This window comes from Neurospora tetrasperma (genome assembly GCF_000213175.1).
Source record: "Neurospora tetrasperma FGSC 2508 unplaced genomic scaffold NEUTE1scaffold_3, whole genome shotgun sequence".
Taxonomy (NCBI): domain Eukaryota; kingdom Fungi; phylum Ascomycota; class Sordariomycetes; order Sordariales; family Sordariaceae; genus Neurospora; species Neurospora tetrasperma.
Window position 1 is genome coordinate 2,919,328 of NW_009799101.1, and position 17,239 is coordinate 2,936,566.

General features: G+C 53.2%; 6 protein-coding genes across 6 annotated transcripts; 3 read left to right on the top strand and 3 right to left on the bottom strand.

The window, feature by feature from the left end:
- Positions 1–908: 908 nt before the first annotated feature.
- Positions 909–3,842, bottom strand: NEUTE1DRAFT_63327 (uncharacterized protein; the record flags this gene model as incomplete). Its single annotated transcript, XM_009852717.1, has 1 exon — positions 909–3,842. The coding sequence occupies one exon, from the start codon at positions 3,840–3,842 to the stop codon at positions 1,083–1,085; it is 2,760 nt and encodes a 919-aa protein (XP_009851019.1).
- Positions 3,843–5,346: 1,504 nt separating this feature from the next.
- NEUTE1DRAFT_146434 (uncharacterized protein) lies at positions 5,347–7,315 on the bottom strand (the record flags this gene model as incomplete). Its single annotated transcript, XM_009852718.1, has 2 exons — positions 5,347–6,091; positions 6,155–7,315. The coding sequence occupies 2 exons, from the start codon at positions 7,313–7,315 to the stop codon at positions 5,564–5,566; spliced, it is 1,689 nt and encodes a 562-aa protein (XP_009851020.1).
- Positions 7,316–9,107: 1,792 nt separating this feature from the next.
- Positions 9,108–10,001, bottom strand: NEUTE1DRAFT_42469 (uncharacterized protein; the record flags this gene model as incomplete). The annotated part of the gene is made up of 3 exons (XM_009852008.1): positions 9,108–9,655; positions 9,722–9,834; positions 9,931–10,001. Coding segments are annotated over 3 exons (732 nt in total), but the record flags the coding sequence as incomplete, so codon positions are not given.
- A 2,091-nt stretch (positions 10,002–12,092) lies between these two features.
- On the top strand, positions 12,093–13,522 carry NEUTE1DRAFT_122280 (uncharacterized protein; the record flags this gene model as incomplete). The annotated part of the gene is made up of 3 exons (XM_009852719.1): positions 12,093–12,476; positions 12,539–12,681; positions 12,776–13,522. 3 exons carry the CDS (start codon positions 12,189–12,191, stop codon positions 13,278–13,280), a joined length of 936 nt encoding a protein of 311 aa, XP_009851021.1.
- Positions 13,523–13,993: 471 nt separating this feature from the next.
- On the top strand, positions 13,994–14,363 carry NEUTE1DRAFT_122281 (uncharacterized protein; the record flags this gene model as incomplete). Its single annotated transcript, XM_009852720.1, has 3 exons — positions 13,994–14,025; positions 14,086–14,209; positions 14,276–14,363. 3 exons carry the CDS (start codon positions 14,002–14,004, stop codon positions 14,335–14,337), a joined length of 210 nt encoding a protein of 69 aa, XP_009851022.1.
- Positions 14,364–15,950: 1,587 nt separating this feature from the next.
- NEUTE1DRAFT_100829 (uncharacterized protein) lies at positions 15,951–17,150 on the top strand (the record flags this gene model as incomplete). The annotated part of the gene is made up of 3 exons (XM_009852721.1): positions 15,951–16,697; positions 16,807–16,808; positions 17,060–17,150. The coding sequence occupies 3 exons, from the start codon at positions 15,951–15,953 to the stop codon at positions 17,148–17,150; spliced, it is 840 nt and encodes a 279-aa protein (XP_009851023.1).
- Positions 17,151–17,239: the final 89 nt, after the last annotated feature.

Sequence of the window (17,239 nt, forward strand, 5' to 3'; positions counted from 1 at the left end):
CCTTCTCTACCTTTCTTATTACATCTTATATAACCCTTCCATTACCCTTCCATTACCCTTCCATTACCCTTCCATTACCCTTCCATTACCCTTCCATCATCTTTCCATTACCCTTCCACCACATAAATACACCCACTAACACCCCCCACAACAAAAGTGACCGACACATCCCTCATTGCCCTCATCACCCAAGCCCTCAAAGCCTCAGGTCTCCCAACATCAGTCCAGCCAGGGCCCTTGTGCTTCCCGCTTCCTTCTTCTGCGGACGCCACCACCGCCATTGCTGTTGACAGCGACGGGAATGAGGCTGGACCCACCGCAGCCGAACTTCAAGGAAGAGCTGCTACAAAGCTTCATCTTCATGAGATGTGGTTGTATTCGGAGAGGGTGGAAGAAGATGATCATGAGAAAATAGCCACGTTGACTTCAGAGCAGGGGAAAAAGTTGAAGTGCGACGGAAATAGCTGGGATGGGAAGACTTTGGCGAAGAGTTCGTTGGATATTAAAGTTGATTTGAGGGGGCTGAAAGAGTAAGAAGACGGAAAGGAAAGAGATGGATGGATGGATGTGTGTTTGGTGGGCGGAGGTTAGGGCTGCTTAACATTCCATCACTGATTTCTCGAGGGCGGAGAAGGGATTGGAGATCTGAGAAGGGTATCTAACCCAGTTGAGACTTGGAGAATACATATAAATGAGCACTTCGGACCGGCAAGTTGGTATGACCCCATGAGTCGACAGCATCTATGATCAATTAACTTGACTTGAGATGGCATCTTATTTCAAGAAAGTTCTAGTCAAGTACCAGATGTACCATCAAGTCCTGTCTCATGTTTACTGGAATGTATCTGAGGTTGCCTCGCAGCCAGATCATCACTCAAACATTCCGTCCAAATACAAATACACAACATCGTATTTCTCCCTTAAATGCCCATCTTCTCCCCGACCAGAAACTTGCCAGCCAAAGATTTGGGTATATCGCTCAACTGACAGGACAAGCAAACATCAACAAAGTCAAACCGCTCATATCCTTCATCATGGCTAACTGATATTGACATTACGCAAACATTTCAGGTCCGGACATACTAACTCCAACCCAGTGTTTCAAGAATGCCCTTGGCCTCAATCCCACTGAAGCCGGAAACCGCGACAGCCCGAGCCTGGCTACCGCTCCGAAGCGACTGAAGACCCTTTGCAATCTTCCACGCCTCCTCTTCGCCGACGACAAACAAGAAACGTTTGCCCTCCTGATCGCGGATCGATGTTCGAAGGAGATGCAGACCTCGGAACTTCCATCCGTCCGCCTCTTGCGAAGCAGCCGACCCAGTCGCCGAAGAGCCCGAGCTGTTAGCATTCAGGCCCAACCGGCAGTTCGTACTGCAGCAGGTACCTAATTCGTTCAGGTAGGCCACGGCCTCCTCGCCATTAAAGGCCCTGGTAGCAGCTTTCTCGGCCGCGCGGCGCATGGCGCTGCTTGTGGGCATCATTTTGAAGAGCGGGTGTGAGGATGGGATGGCCCCCGAGGCAACTCCTGTGCCGTTAGCGGAGCTAGCAGCGAGCACAGGACACCAGACTTCGACCTGCTTAAGGGTCCAGGCCTTGATGTCCCACTCTCGTTGGGCAACGCCGCGCACATCGTCATCCACGAAAAGACCTGCGGTCGAGATGCGGAGGATGAGCCCGTCGGTTACGGTGCCGATACCGGAGATAAGCTGCGAGGCAGGGGTTTTCGAAAAATGGTTGACAAAGTTATAGACGGCCTTGATGACGATCTTGCCAGGATCGTCAGTGTGGTATGGAGCCCGCATCGAAGGCGGAGGGCTAGTGTTGTTGGTGGTGGCAGACTGAGCGTACGAGTCCTCTGAGAGATCCGAGATGGACTTTTTACGGGCCGCGGTAGGGTTTTTAGGCTTGTCGTATGGCCGGTAAGAGTACTCGTCAGCAGTGCCTGTTGCACTCGAAGCTGGTCTGGGGGATGCGGGCTTTGGCGATGCCGTCCTCGCTGCCGCTGGATTAGGCGATTTTGTGGGCGAGTGTGGTGGCGCGGGCGATGCGCGCGGGGTCGAAGTACGAGCGGTGGAAGCATGAGAAGTCTGCGAGGCGGTGGCCGAAGGAGTAACAATCGAAGGTGGTCTGCCATTTGGCCACAAGCTGGTCCTTTCGCCAACCTTTGGCATCGCATACGGTGTTTCCTTGCGCGCAAGCCTCTCCTTCTCCTTTTCCATCTCCTCGTCTTCTCGCCGAAGCTGCTCAAGGCGCTCCTCCCGATCCCGCTGTTCTTGTGCTTCGCGGGCTTCACGAGCTTCCCGTTCCCTTCGCCTGATGGCTTCCCGGACTTCACGGTCCTTCGCCTCTTGCCGATCCCTCTCGAACCGTTTCCTTTCTTCCTCACGTTGTATGGCCTCGTCCTTCTGTCTCAGTTCCTCCCGCTCACGGGCTTCGCGCAGCTCACGCTCCTTAGCCTCGCGGTCCTTTTCCTCGCGTTCTTTGGCTTCACGCTCCCTGGCTTCGCGCTCACGCGTCAGCTGCTCGCGCAGGAGCCTCTCCCGTTCACGCTGTCTGGCTTCTTGTTCCAGCTTGATTTGGCGCTCGCGTTCCTTGGCCTCCCGTTCTCTTGCCAATCGCTCCTTTTCTATAGCAGCGAGTTCCTTGGCTTCCCATTCGGCCTTTTGGCGTAGTTCCTGCTCCACCTTTTCTCTAATCTCGCGCTCCAGGCGCTCCTTCTCCAGAGTCTCTTGTTCCTTGCGCTCCCTCTCTCTTTCTTCCCTCTCACGGGCCTCCTTCTCCCGTTTCTCGCGCTCACGCGCATCACGTTCTCGGAGCTCACGCAGACGGCGAGCCGCATCATCGCGCCTCTTGAGTTCGGCTTCCCTGGCCTTACGCTCCTCCTCCCGCCTTCTAGTCTCCTCTCTCGCCTTTTCCCATGCGCCTTTTGAGGAAACTTCAGACTTGGTTGGATCTTCAGGGTCAAGAGGAGTGGAAGGCCCATGCGGAGGCTCTTGAGAGTCGACTGACTCCTGTCTATGCGGCTCCGGCACTGGCTCCTGTTCGTAATCCGGATCATCTTCAGGACGAAGCTCAGGCTCTGGCGGTGGCTGGTGTTTCGGCTGCGATCTTGCTTGTGTCTTGGAGTGGGATTTAGACTGGGACTTGGTGTGGGACCGAGTTTGGACAGGGGACTGAGATCTCCGGTGTGACCTTGTCTGTGTGGGAGACTGCGGTCTCTTGTGCGATCGAGTTTGTGTTGGGGATTGTGGTCTGTGCTTGGCCTTGGGTTCCGGCTCCGGCTCGGGCTCAACATGTGGTTCCGGTTCCGCGTCATTGTTCTCCTTCCACGAAGGACGCGACCACTCATCGGCCGGAGTCTCGGGATCCGTGGGAGGTGTAGGGGGACGTGGTGGCGGCGCGTGCGTAGACTTGAAGTCTTCATAAGGGGGCGCTGTCTTGAACGCCCCAGAGGCATCGGATTCGCCAGTTGTCTTTTGCCAGTCGCTTCCCGACCCCAGCTTTACGTTGCTTGTAGATCGGCCGAGAGACCAAGATCCCACCGCTACCACAACCAGGAGTACTGACAGCCCAACGCTGCCCATCCCGCTGTGCCACCATGACAGAAAAGCCGGCGTCAGCGCCTTCCCTAGGAGCAGTGCAGCAAGGGTGGAGATGACACCTGCACAGAAGCTGTTCCATTGCGGTTGCAAGGATGGTAGATATAGGAAGCCAGCACCAGCAGAGTGCTCCGGTATGATAAATACATCGTATTTCCTAGGCGGAAGAGCACTTGAGCCAGCCGATGTTTTTGGATTTTTGCCGTGGGGCGGCGGAGGAGGTGGCGGTGCTTCATCCATTCCGTGACCAGACCGTAACCGGATAAGTCTGAGTGATGTTTTCGGAGAGAGATGCCGTCAATAAGCCTGCAGACGGTCGCAAAATATGAAGGGGTCTTGAAGTTCGAATATCAGGTTGTTCTATAGTGCTCGTGGGCAGCCATGAAGGCAGCCAGAAGTACTGGAGAGCGGCAGAAGTCTGCCATGTGTGTGTCAGCCTCAGTCCTCAGTGTAACCCGGAATACGCGAAAGGGACAAAGGCGCAGAGACATGCAGCAGCTGGCGCACCAGGGCGCTCTTGACAGCTCGCGAAGACGCACGACGCTGGGAGCTCGAAGGAATGGTGGTGGGCTTACTTACATGTCCGGCTTCGTTGCGATCGAATGTGGTTGTCCAAGGTCAAGATATGAGAGTTGTGGACTGCAATGACCGTCGTTAGGTGTTGTCACGCGACCAGCAAGTTGATGTATGGGACAAGATTTAATGTCGGTGGCCGGCGCACACAAGCGTTGAAGGGTTCAGGTTGTCCTCTGTCTGGATCGGAGGAGGAAGGGGCTTTGAAGAAGACAGATGGGAAAAAGAGAAAATCGGGAAGCTAGCCACAACAGGTTCAGGGCGTGCATGGTTGCATTTTGTGTGTGCGACGCCCTGCTTGTTGGTTGGAGTGATTGGGAAACTGCGTGCAAGTGAAGTGGAAGTGGAAGGCGGTGCTCCCGTCCCGCCCAGGCATTGTTTACTTCCTCTACAGTGCCATTGACCGACAGGGGCAGGAACCTGTGGAGTTTTGGGCGGGGTACAGGGGTTGACAGCCTGGCCGTGCTGGCGCAGTCAGCAGCTGAACCGGCACATGTATTCTGTAGTGTGAGTAGAGGTACGTAGTGTGCGATGTCCCTCTTGCTCCCGGAAAGGCAGGAACCCGTCTCCAATACGATGGCGAAATAGATTACCCTGTGTCGTATATCCATAATCCGTATATCCTAGATGTATCAATCAGCTGAAAGTTGCACAACCTAGTTGTAACAAATCATCTACCGCCAATTCGACGTCCTCAAAGTAATAGGCTGTGCATGAGACCCTTAAGCGAAGCGCTGACGTGACCAAAGTTTCGAAACATGCCCAGGCTACCCGGCGCGGCTTGGCCCTTGCTCGACAATTGTTCTCTTCTAACATTCACCTACACCTATGTGGTAAGCGCACTCTACATCAACGAAGCTTTGGGAATCGCATCATGTTGGATGGGAATTCAAACTCGCAAAGTGACAGGAGAGGAGCTCAACCGTTGCTGGGCAACCAACTTACGTCCCCATCCGTGACGTAACTGGGACCTCTGGTTTTCTGAACTATATACACTACAGGGTACGAGGGTCAACCGCTGTAACCAGATGGCTGGGAGCCTCGGGCCCAGCCACGCCAAGTTGTAGTGAAGGGTATCAAACTCACCGCCTGCCTCCTACAACAGACATGTTTACGAGCGTACTATGCTTTGTAACCTCGACTTCAGCCAGGCTAGGCAATAAACAATTTGATCAGAGTTTCTTTTGCGCTATATGATGAGAGCAAGGTCTCCCCCGGTCTCCAACCCAACTGATAGATCCACCACGCTGTAAACTGGAATGAATGACAGATATATAAGCCAAACGGTATAACAAACAGGACTCTCACAAACAACAACCCAAACTCCTCGACACAGAAGAGAAGTAGCTCCGTAGCAAAAGAGTTTGTCAAGGGAAAAGAATGATGCATCAACCAAATGACTCCGTAGGTTGTCCCAAAAGAAGTAGGCCAAACTCCACCACGCAAGTGAGCACATCCGACAACCTCCCCAACACCCACTGCAACAACCAAAACCCTTGGACGCCGGCGAGAACGCCCTTGACACAAAGCAAAAGGAAAGCATCAAACATGTTACCTTCTTCGCCGCCGCCGCCGCCGCCTCCCGAGGGCCTACCCTTTGCTCTCAAGCCTTCATTTCGTTTCCCCATTCCTTCGTCCCCTTGTGGCTGTTGTTGTGATGCGGTCCTGCTCTTCTTCTCGTCTTTGGTGCTGCTGTGGTCGTCGTGTCCGTCGTCGTCCGATGATAATTCATACAGCCATTGGTCTCGTCGTAGTCGTAAGCGGCCATTTCGGGGTCTGTGGATAGCTCCGTGCTGGTCTTCTTGTGCCACCGTAGTAGGAACAACCACAACCTCCGCCACGGAGCCTTCCTCGCTTGACATGATAAACATCATCCTGTTCAGACTATCACCGTCGTTATTCTCCTCATCCTCATCCTGTGTAAAACTTTCATGATCCCACTCGGGAAGCGGCGCCTCACGTCAACCAAGCCTCTTGACCCGTCCCTTGGCGACCCTCAACTTCTTATCCACCACATCAACATTAGTGTTGAGGTTATCCAGCATGTTCGTCTGCCGCTCAACCTCGTCGTTGATAGCCAGTCCCATTTCCTTCTGCCGCCTGACAATCCTCGCCAGCGCCTCCACCTCCATATCCTGATCGCGCATCGTATCCCTCTGCAGCTGCAGCACCCCCTCATTATCCAACTCCCTCGTCCTTTCCGTCTCCGGCAACGGGGCGCCCAATACCCTCCCTCCTCTCACCGACCCTCCACCAGCACCAGAAGACCCAGCAAACAACTTGGCCCTCTCCCCGGCCTCCCCACTACTACTCCCACTCCCCGATGGCCCACTAATCGAAGCCTGCCTCGCCGCCTCCCTGCTCGCATGCGCCAAGCTCGAACTGAGCTTATCCAACCCATCCCTCTCCACCCTCGCGGCCGCCAGCAGGTCCCTTCGTCTCCTGAGTTCCCCCTCCCCGACCCGTCCACTACTCTTCAGAACCCCCAAGCCCTCCTGCAACGCGCCCAGCAAGCTGCCCGCCCTAACCAGCGCCCTCTTGGCCGCCGCGCCCGCCTCCAGCTTCGTCATATTCTCCGTCGCCCCATCCCTCCTTCCCAGCGCCACGCGCGCCTCGTGCAGCGCACCCTTCAGCTCGCGGTGCAAATCCAGCCACGTGCCCGGGTCACTGGCAGCAGCGAGGTTCGCGTCCTTCAGGCCTATAGCGGGAATTTTTCCCTCGATTCCGCTGCCACTACCCGCAGTACTAGCGGCGGCATTGGCACCGCTAGCCCCGCCGGGCAGGTTCAGAAACGCGCGCCAGACGGGCGTATCACGCCACCGACGATCGGGCGGCTCGGCAATGGCGCGGAGGTAGCGCTCGAGAGCGACGCGGCGCTTTTCCGTCAGCTCGGGGGAGTTGACGGTGGATTTGAACCAGTTTTTGGCGGGCAAGGGTTCGGGGGGCGGGGATCCGACAAGGGAGGTGAGGGCTTGGTGCAGGGCGAGGAAGTCGGAGTAGCGCTTTTGGACGACGAAGGAGCGGAGGGGAAGTCGGAGAGTGATGTTATAGAGTGTGAAGGGTTTTGAGGAGCCACCGGATTCGGAAGAAGGGGTGGATATGGAGGTTGTGGGGATGGAGATCTCGGCTGGGGGGGCCATGGTTGCCGTTGCCGTTGCCGTTGTATATGGCCGGGATCTTCGGCTGCTTGTTTGTGTGTTGAATTGTTGTTGTCGAGGTTAAAAGGTTCGTGTGGTGTTGTTGATGTTCAAATCATAGAAGGACGACCCGGCGATGACGAAAGGCAGCAGCTTTCAGGTCACTCGGGGGAGTTTGGTCGTGTGACTGTGACGCGAAGCGATCGGCCGGAGAGAGCGTCGTGAATGTCTTGGCTTGTTAGGATAGCGACAGTCAACTTGATAAAGCAGGGGTTTTTCGTTGGTAGATACGGATCGAATGGATTTATCGTGATCTGTGTGGACCAAAGGTCAACAGGGCTGGGCTGGCAGGCAGGCAGCACTGATGCTAGGTGATGAATCGCCACGGCAATGCTGTGTGAATGGCTGGGGATGATGGGATGGTTCGTTTCAATGCTGACGAAGCGCTTCGAAACTGAATGACTTGAACAAAATGGTGGGTATCTCTTGCAAGATCAAAGAAGCAGACGCGAATGCCCAATGCAAAAAATGGGAGAGAAAGACAAGGAAAAAAAGAGGAAGAGAAAATGTGTTGCTATCGATCAGAGGTCGAGATCAATCTGGTGTTTGATGTTGTCTGGAGAATCACATCAGACCTTCGATTGGGGTAAAATGCAGTGGTTGTTGTCAATGCAGTGCAGTGCAGCTGATCGATCGATTGGTTGGTGGTTGGCCGTGTTTGAAGTTAGGTGGAAAAACCTCCAGTGTGTCATTGCGTCCATGGACAGCCAGAAGACGGATGCCCGCGATCGGATGCTTTCTCTATGTATCCAAAGCGTCACTGCCTAACAGGGTTCGCTGGCGTTTAGTACCTGGATCAGTTAAGCGCCAACAGACGAACCCAGCGACAGGAACTCTCAGGTCTGGGCACCTTTCCGGCCCCAGCAAGGTACGTGGCGTGGCTGACGGGTCTCCGAAACGACATGATCCCCACTGTCTACACTACATACTCCGACTCTTTTGTGATCATCTTTCCAGCGGTAGCATCCCGTGTCTTTTTTTCCTCCCCCAAGTAGAAATATGTTCGTGAATGCGGTGTAACTTGACGGCCTGGGAACAAGCTTAAGGGAGCCATGGATTCCACTTTATAAAGTTCAGACGCTGTAACACAAATGCACTCACCCCTCGGGTCAGAAACACGAGGCATCAATCACATTTTATAGACAACCACCAGCGAGGAACGATTCATCTGCCTATCACCTCACCCGTACCATTCGAAATTCAACAGGCTCACAGTGCAGGGGGAGAAAAAAAATCCCAGATAGCTTTTATCTACCGTCAAGTCTTCGTCGTATGTGCGAATTGCAGTGCGTGTGGACTATGCTGAAACCTTCCGACCCAGCTGGTGTCCAGGGAGTCATAAAAGCCCTTCTGTAAATATTGCAAATCCGTGCAAAGAGAGGGTATAGAATAGAGGATCAACCCCTATCCCATACATACCACATGCTGTCCGTCCCAAATGTATAAAAAAGGGTCCCTTTGTTATGCTTCAAGAGAGCCCACTAGTATCAGATCCGTCCTCTTTTCCTGATACACCACGCAATGTGCCCGCCAACAATACCAACAGCATAGCGACCCTTGTAGTCCGCAGTTCATGACCCGGAGCCAAATAACAACACCATTAATCTTCGGCCTCTGCGCAAATCCAACCCAATCCCCCCACCCTCTAAACCGCGTGGCGCTACCCTCCGCCTATCTCGGTGAGCAGGCCGCGTTGCAGTTGTCGCTATAGTCGTTGAACCAGCATGTGATACGTTTAAAAGGTCTCCTGATCGTCGGCGGCTTCGGCGTCGGCCTCGGGAATCTCGAAGCCCTCCTCGGTCGAGTAAAGGATGGCCTGGATGGCCTTGATGAGACCGTCCTCCTGCTTCTCGAGTTCGGGGTCCTCCTCGACAGCGCTTTGAACAAGAACCTCAATGTCGCGCAGCTTGTGGAAGTAGAAGTCACGCTCGCGCTCCAGGCCGCCGACGGCCTCCTTGAGAGTTGCGACCTCTTGCTGGAGAGCCTGGGTGGCGGCCGAGTTAGCAGCGGGGGCTCTGGCAGCGACACGGGGACCACCGGTGGGGGTGGCGCCACCGGGACGTCTCGCGGCAGCCGAACCGGCGGAGGCGCGAGAGGCACCGCTCATGGTGGCAGGGAGAGCGCCACCCTTGCGACGGGCAGCGGCATCGTAATCACCGCCGGGGTAGTACTGGTCCCAGAATCTCTTGGTCCACTGCAGGAAGTCGAGGTTGTCCTGCATCTTGCATTTTACGAGCGCCTCGATGGGGATGGACTTTTCGATCTGGTGCTTGGTGAAGGTGTCTGGAGGAAAGCCGTCGTCAGTAACATAACTCGCTGTGCGGCTTGGCAGGGGAACCGGCTACTCACTCTGGAGGATCTTGAAGTTCTGAATGTAGGCATATTCCGAGGTCACGTTGAACTTGACGCGGGACATGGGAACATCGCCGAAGATGCTGTCGTAGACCTGGCAGAGGGCGGCGCTGTTGCGGGCCGGGGGCGATTAGTAAAAGGGGCTCTCGTTCAACGGTCGGGCGCGGGGCGGGGCGGATGGCGATGGAGGGGCATGGCAAACTAACCCAGTACCGCACTGCTCAACCTTGGTCAGGTTGAGTTGGAGAAGACTGTTGATCCATTGAAGGAGCTCTTGACTGTGGACATTTAATCGTGGTCAGTCCAAGATCTTGAGAGCTGGTGTTGGGCCCCGACCCGGCGCAAGGCGTGGCCGGGGCGACAAGCAACACGGGGATGGCGTAGTACACACCGTGATTCACCCATTTTGGCCGGCAAGTCTGGGGTTCGCAAACAACAAGTGAGCGCGGTTGTAGAGAGGAAAGATGTACGTTTGGCTGCAAAGCAGACGGTCGTGAGAAGAGAAGAGCAGCTGAGTGCGCGGCAGGCAAGGATTTGGAAAAGGGCGACAAGGGAGAGTGGCTGTGGAAAATGTGTTGTTGATTCGTGAGAAGTTCACTGGAAGACTATCTGTCTGGTCAGTTCCAGTGGCTGCAGGCTCACTGTTTGTCGATGTCTTCTTCCTCCCACTTGCTGGACTGGCTGCTTGCCTGCCTCTGAAACGGGCAGCGCCAAGAGCAAGCAAGTGCCAGCCAAAATTGATGGAAATCAAGGTCCCTAGGGCGTGGGGCCAATCACAAGCCCGATTCCTCGGGGCCCTGGCTCGAGCCTGGCTTTGAAGAAAGTGGTGGACCTCAATTGAGCTCCCTCCTGTTTCTCATCGGGTCTGTGCTTTGTCTCGCACGTGACCGTGTAAGCTATACCTAGCTCTTATCTTATTGCTTATCAATATTCACTGAGCTTCCACTTCCACTTCCCCCCCAAACAAATGTAACCATTGGACTCGATAGGTTTTGAGCTTCCTGAATTCTGACTTTCATGTTGTCTTGCTTCACCTTCTCTTGACCTTGGTGGTTGCGATACTAGTCACCCAAAATGCGCCCCTTTGGTTTTCTTAACCAGTCTGACGACGACTCAAAGTGGATGATGATTTTGGCAAGGCACACCCTGTCAGCGGTCATTTCGTTAACCGTTCGAATCTGTCGGGGTTGAGAATAGCGAGATGGGCCTTGCTGAAGACTTCGGCGACCTTCTGCAACCCAACAAACAGTTGACTCTCGCTCTTTCTGAACTGGATATAGGACCAACATGCTCTCTTTGGCGAATGCGATTCCTGTAATTGCGCAATCACTCGGCTTTCAAGTTTTGGAATGTTGCTCTCGACTCCTTTTGCGCAGCTGACGCCCATCATGAGGTTGCTCGTCATCGTTTTGGACAGTTGGGCTGCTTCAACCAGAGTAAAGACGGGAACTGTCTACTCTCGGTAGAATGGGGATGAGTCAGTGGGCTCTACTGGCTCTTTATATTACAGTATAAGTCCATCTTCACTCTACTTTTGCCAATTCCTTCAAACACATGACATCACATATACATTCCATCGGAAGCTAGTCTAGGCGTTAACGCCGACTCTCCGATGTCACATCGATGCCAACCGGCTCGGTCCGTCTTCTGTCGGCGTTTCTAATGCCCGGGATCCCTTTCTTCACTTTCTGACCGAGAAAGGGACGGGGTTTGCCGCGCTTGGCAGTGGGTTTCTTTTTCGGTGGATTTCTCCGGAATCAAGATCAAAGAAGATCACGATCGTGGGGGCTCCTACATTTGGAGAAGACCCTTGATGCGCGCTTGATAAGCGAGCGCCTGCAATCGAGGGAATCTTCCTGCAATCGGTCGATTTTCGGACGTCTTAAGAATGACGCCATGTTCATCGCAACTTTTTATCCAGAGTACCGGGTCACCACTGCATGTCTGTACTTGAGGTGTAAAGCCGAGGTTTGAGTGTTCTGTGGTATGTACACTACTGCATAGAGGTATGTGCAAACACTTGAAGGGAACCCGTGCTTAGAAGTGTCATCCAACAACATCTTTCCAAGTCTTGACATACAACAGTTTGTAATCAAGTCTTCGAAGCCGAGTTCATTCCGACGAAGGTACCCCTCCATCAAGAGTCTAGACCCATTCCATCCCATGCTCTGACATGATCAGCGATTCAAGCGCTCTAAGCCATCTCTAAGTGCCGTCGTTCCGTCTCCCAAGGACGTCGTGGAACCAACTTTGCAACATTTTCCTATCTCTATGCCGGATCCATATCTTGGGTAACGGTGCGAGCTTGCTGACATCGAATTTGAGAGCGATCAAAGAGCATTCGCCATTTTCTTCGAACCCTTGAACTCTTCCACATTCTTTCCAAGTTCACCTAGAACCGGCAATACATACAGCAAACCCTCGAAGCAGATTTATATCCTCGATAGCCTATTTACACATCACCATGGCGGTTGATTACCCTACCAACATGATCTGGAGTACCCTCGTAACCAAGAGGGCGTACTTGGGCGGGGCTCTGGTCCTCAACCACAGCTTGAAAAAGGTGGGGTCAAGGTACCAGCTCAAGATCATGGTCACCCGCGAAGCTCAGGCCGACAAGGAATTTATGGCTGTTTTTGCTGCTGCTGGTATTCCCACCATTGTCATCGAAACTATCGAGCCTGCACGGCAAGGCAAAGTCAACAAGGCATTTTGGCAGAAGCTGGCTCCATGGGCGATGACCGAATATGAGGTAGGTACCATATCGAATATGCACCAGGGCTGTATAGACTATCAGACTAACAACATCTCCAGAGAATCGTCCTCCTCGACAGTGACCAAGTCATTCTCCAAAACATTGATCATTTGATGACCCTACATCTTCCAGAGGGCTACATTGCATGCGCACATGCCTGCACTTGCAACCCCCGCAAGCTTGCCCACTATCCCAAGGATTGGTACGTTCTCTGCTTTGGTTCACCCGTCGATCCCGACGTGTTTCCTGCCGATCATCTCCATAGAATAGACGAACCTCGACTAACAACCCCCTAGGATCCCCCAAAACTGCCCCTTCGCCTCTGCCAACCAGCACACCGGCTCCCCAGCACCCATCACTCCTTCCTCTCCACGCACGCACCACCTTCTCAACAGCGGCACCGTAGTCCTCACGCCATCAAAACCGCAATTCGACGCCCTCATCGACGCCATCAACACCCACCCGGACGTCCCCCATATGGTCTTCCCCGACCAGGACATCCTCGCCATCGTCTACCGCGGCAAGTGGAAGCCGCTTCCGTACGTCTACAACGCTCTCAAACCGATGCGAGACTGTCACTCGTCCCTGTGGAGGGACGAGGATGTGAAGATACTGCATTATATCCTCAACAAGCCGTGGGAGAGCCGCGATTTTGATGAGAACGACAAGGTGGAGTCAACGCATCGGTTGTGGTGGGGGGTGTGGGAGGAGGTGGAGAGGGAGTGGACGGGAGGGGAGGCGGGTGAGGAGAAGAGGAGGTTGTTTGACAGTGTTTTGAGGTCGGTTGTTGCGCAGGCGTGAGGGAGTGGAAGGTGTTTCTATTTGGCTTGACAGAAGGGCCTCGGGGAAAGGCGAGGAAAAGACATTGGTTACAGGGTTTAGAACGGTCAGAGGAGATGCCTTAACCTGGGCTGGTGGTATTTTGGCTTACGATACGATGATTACCAACAACGCGCACTTGGAGGCATGGAAGCTACAATAGGGAGCGAAAGCGACGCCTGTCTTACACGCAGCGAGACAAGTTACGGATATACGCGTTGGCTTGAATGTTCCCATGAGGCTGTTGACGATGAACAGATACCATACGTATTGGCCACGCTGGACTGGTAAGTAGTACGTTGCCATCTTCTTCTCTTCCATCTTCCCTGGAAGATGCCAAGCCGGTGGGGCGGCCACCTAGGCTACCATCGTCACTTCCTAATTAAACAAGAAAGAAAAGAGGGGTAAGAGCATCGTGAAACTACAAGTAGGTTCTCGTCGTGAAGGCCCGGTGCCTCGGACACCACTGCACTCTGATTGATAACTCCAGCTTGTCTCCTCAGGTCATACTATCCAACATTCAGCACAGCCGTCAACGAATCATTCTACCTTCCAATGAAAGAATTTGAAGCGCTCCTGAGCAGCTCAGAAAATGTCCGTCGCCAAGGATTATAATGACTCAAATGACCTCGACAGCCACCGCCGGCGCCTGGAGATATTTCCAGTCAAATAGCTCGTTCGGGCACAGACTTCTCCTGACCAGATGCCTATTCAACATGGGATAAATGTAAGTCTGGATTGTCACTGATGTTCAAATCTCCATGGCTCACAATGATGGGAACGACAGATGATTGAACTATTAGCCATCCACACCTTTATGAATCTTAAAGTCCTCGAAGCCATTGGCCCAACCCGTTCAATCTCGCTCGACAACTATCCAAAAACCACAGAAGCACGGGATTCACTCCTGGGTATGCCCTACATGCTTTCCATATCTCTAACCTGACCACATTACTAACCCTTCATGCACTCAAAAGGACGAATGGCCCGCCCTCTCGCAGCCACCGGCTTTATTGACCAAGTAGAAGTCCAATCCTGACATCCCAACAGCAGCAAACTAGAGTATGAACGCACCGAATTCTCCCTCGCCTACACCATCCTCTTTCAACAACTACCACCAACAACAAGAACCCAACAATTTCTTCACGGTCCTCTACAACCAATACTCAAGACTCATGCTTAACTTTTCCGATTCCTACCTCCCGTTCGTCGCCGTCTTAGCCCGTAATCTGAACTTGAGCCATCCATCCCCTTCTCACCCCCCTTCTCACGCCTTGTCTTACTCCTTCTCATTTTTATCTCCCTCATGTCCCTTCTCCACCTCCTCCTTTTCTTTCTCCTCTTCCTTTCCGGTACGTGGCGTCCGGGAATTCCAAGATCCGCTGCTTCACCCGTTCACCTTTGCTTACGGACAATACGGCAGGACGACGGCTTGGGAAATCATAGGGCAGGATTCAGAGAGACCTGGAGACTTTTCAAAGGGGGATTGATGGGTTAGGTGATGTCATGATTCCATGTGTGGGACATTTTGATTTTAGGTCTTTGGCTGCGAGCGAGGCTGGTAGAGGAGATGTAGGCGACGGTCACGGAGCAGTGTCGAAGCAAATTTTGGAGGCGCACGCTTAGTTGAACCCCGAGATAATCCTGTTGCAGGGTAGGGAGTATGTGATCGAGCTGGTGAGGACTGGGCAACGGAATAGAATGGAACTGCCGAGGGGTGTGAGAGTTCTGGTTCGTGATTTTATGGGGAGGCAGTCTGTTAGAGGTAGGTACCTTACACACACCCATATCCGTGGGCGTACCATTTTGGCTGCTGAAGTTGTTAACTGACTTGCTTCATCAATGCCAGGCGCGAAAGCATGTTTCATGCAAATTATCCTCCACGATCATCAGTGGTGGAAGGCAAGATAGAGGAAGTAGTTGCAAGGTGAGTGGCAACTTCGCCAGCTCCACATCGGTCAAGGGGGTTTGTTTACATCGTGGATATCGCGGACCCTAACCCTTGTCGATCATGGTGTTTACCTTTCCATTTGTCGAAACCCGTCTTCTTTGTCCGATCTCTTTGACGCTGGTGTTTCAGGACGGTGGTATCCCAGTGATTCCTTTGAGATTGAGTTTTTTTTTTTTTTTTTTTTCCCAAAATTCGATACAATTTGAAGATCAAATTGAGAAGACAAGCGAAAAATGCGCCCTGGGACGCTTTCTCCGGCCATTCTGATTCGCTCCAACCCAAAGTATCCACCTCGTTGTCCACAACATGAATGCACGAACAGGTTTCACGGTCCCATTCGTTCGGGTCTCGATACCCCAGGTTTTTCTCGAACACTGACATGACATGGACTGGCTCACCTCACCTGTTTCCTTTTTTTTTTCCCTTCCTTCTTCTTTCTTCTTTTTTTCTCTCCCTACCTTGCTTTTCTGTCCAACTTAATTTTTTTGGTCACTCAGAACCACAGAGTTTCTCCCTTGACTTGACAGCCCATCCATTCATTATCTACATCCAGAGAAGTCACCAATAAGAAAAAGAAGAAACCATACTTTTCAACAACTTCCAACACCAACCCGCGGAAAAAACTCCACAACCTACCTAACTGCAGCCTTGAATAAATAAAAAAAGAGAAAAAGGTCCCAAGAGTTTCCAAAGAGGAAAAGATGTGCATCCGCGTCCTAACAATCTTCAAATGCGCCTGTCCCCACCGCAACACCCTCGTCTGTCCACACCACATCCACGTCCGCGAACCTTCATCAACCGGCGATCTCCAAACCTCCTCATCTCACCCAATTACTATCATTACCTCTACTAGCTCATCCTCCCCATTCGAATCCCCAGCAGAAAATACCACTACCACCAGCAGCACAGACGATGACGACTTCCAAAAAGGCTTCACTCCCCGCCTTCCCTCCGCCCTCCAAGGTCACAAGAACTGGACACCCCTTCCCGGAAAAGAGAATCAGCGGTGGGAACATTGTCCCGGCTACCTCGCAAAAAGCAGAGCGTTGGCGGTGGCGGTAGCCGGAGCGGGAGCGGGAGCGGGAACGTCGTCCTCGGGTGGTAGTGGTAGTAGCAATGGCAGTAGCAAAACAGGTGAGGGCACAGGGGTAATGGTTGGGAAGGAAACGCAGTGCGCAGAGTACAAAGCTACGGAACCAAAGTTTAGGAGGCGGTGGGAGGTTAAAAGTGGGTTGTGTGAGGAGTGTAGGGGGATGCATGGGATGCAGGGACCTGAGGCAGAAGATGGGCAAAGAAGGAAAGATGGAGTGAAGGAGAGGGGGGAGGAGCCTAAGGGTACGGTGAGGGGGGAGGAGAGGGGGAGGGCGAGGAGTAGAGCGGCTACAGACCCTACGGCGAATGCTGTACCGGTGCCGGCGATGGTGACTGGTGGGAAGGTGGTGAAGGGGGTGAGTGGGAAGGTGGTGGGGAGGAGGGCGGTGGGGAAGAGGATAGCTACTTTGTGAGCTGAGTCAGTGCTGGGTTTGGGAGGTTTCTTTTGGGAGATCGATATTAAAGTGGTTCGATTTTGCGGTACCTACAAGAGTCGATGTTGAAAAGGTCCCTCCACTTCCACCTACCAGGACTTCCAACCTGTCTGTATCTAGACACTATCCGCCAACTTACAAACCACTCCTCCCCTTCAACCCCGACACACCATACCTTTACACCGATAAACCCACCTTGAGCAAGTTCACAACTTCTCCTCCGATCCAGCAGCTCCATAGAAGCATCAAACGTCACAATCAGCGTCAGCCCAAACTTTGTACAGCTCCATCTGGCTCAAATCCCTTTTCAAACCAATCCTCGATCCGCCACCAAACGCAATCGACGCCGTCTCAAACAGCCTCATTCGTGCCTGATACTGACCATCGCTTTGTCCTTTCTCATGCATACCTCTAGGTTTGTAGAAATCAGGATTGACGACATCCATATCCTCACCAAAGATACT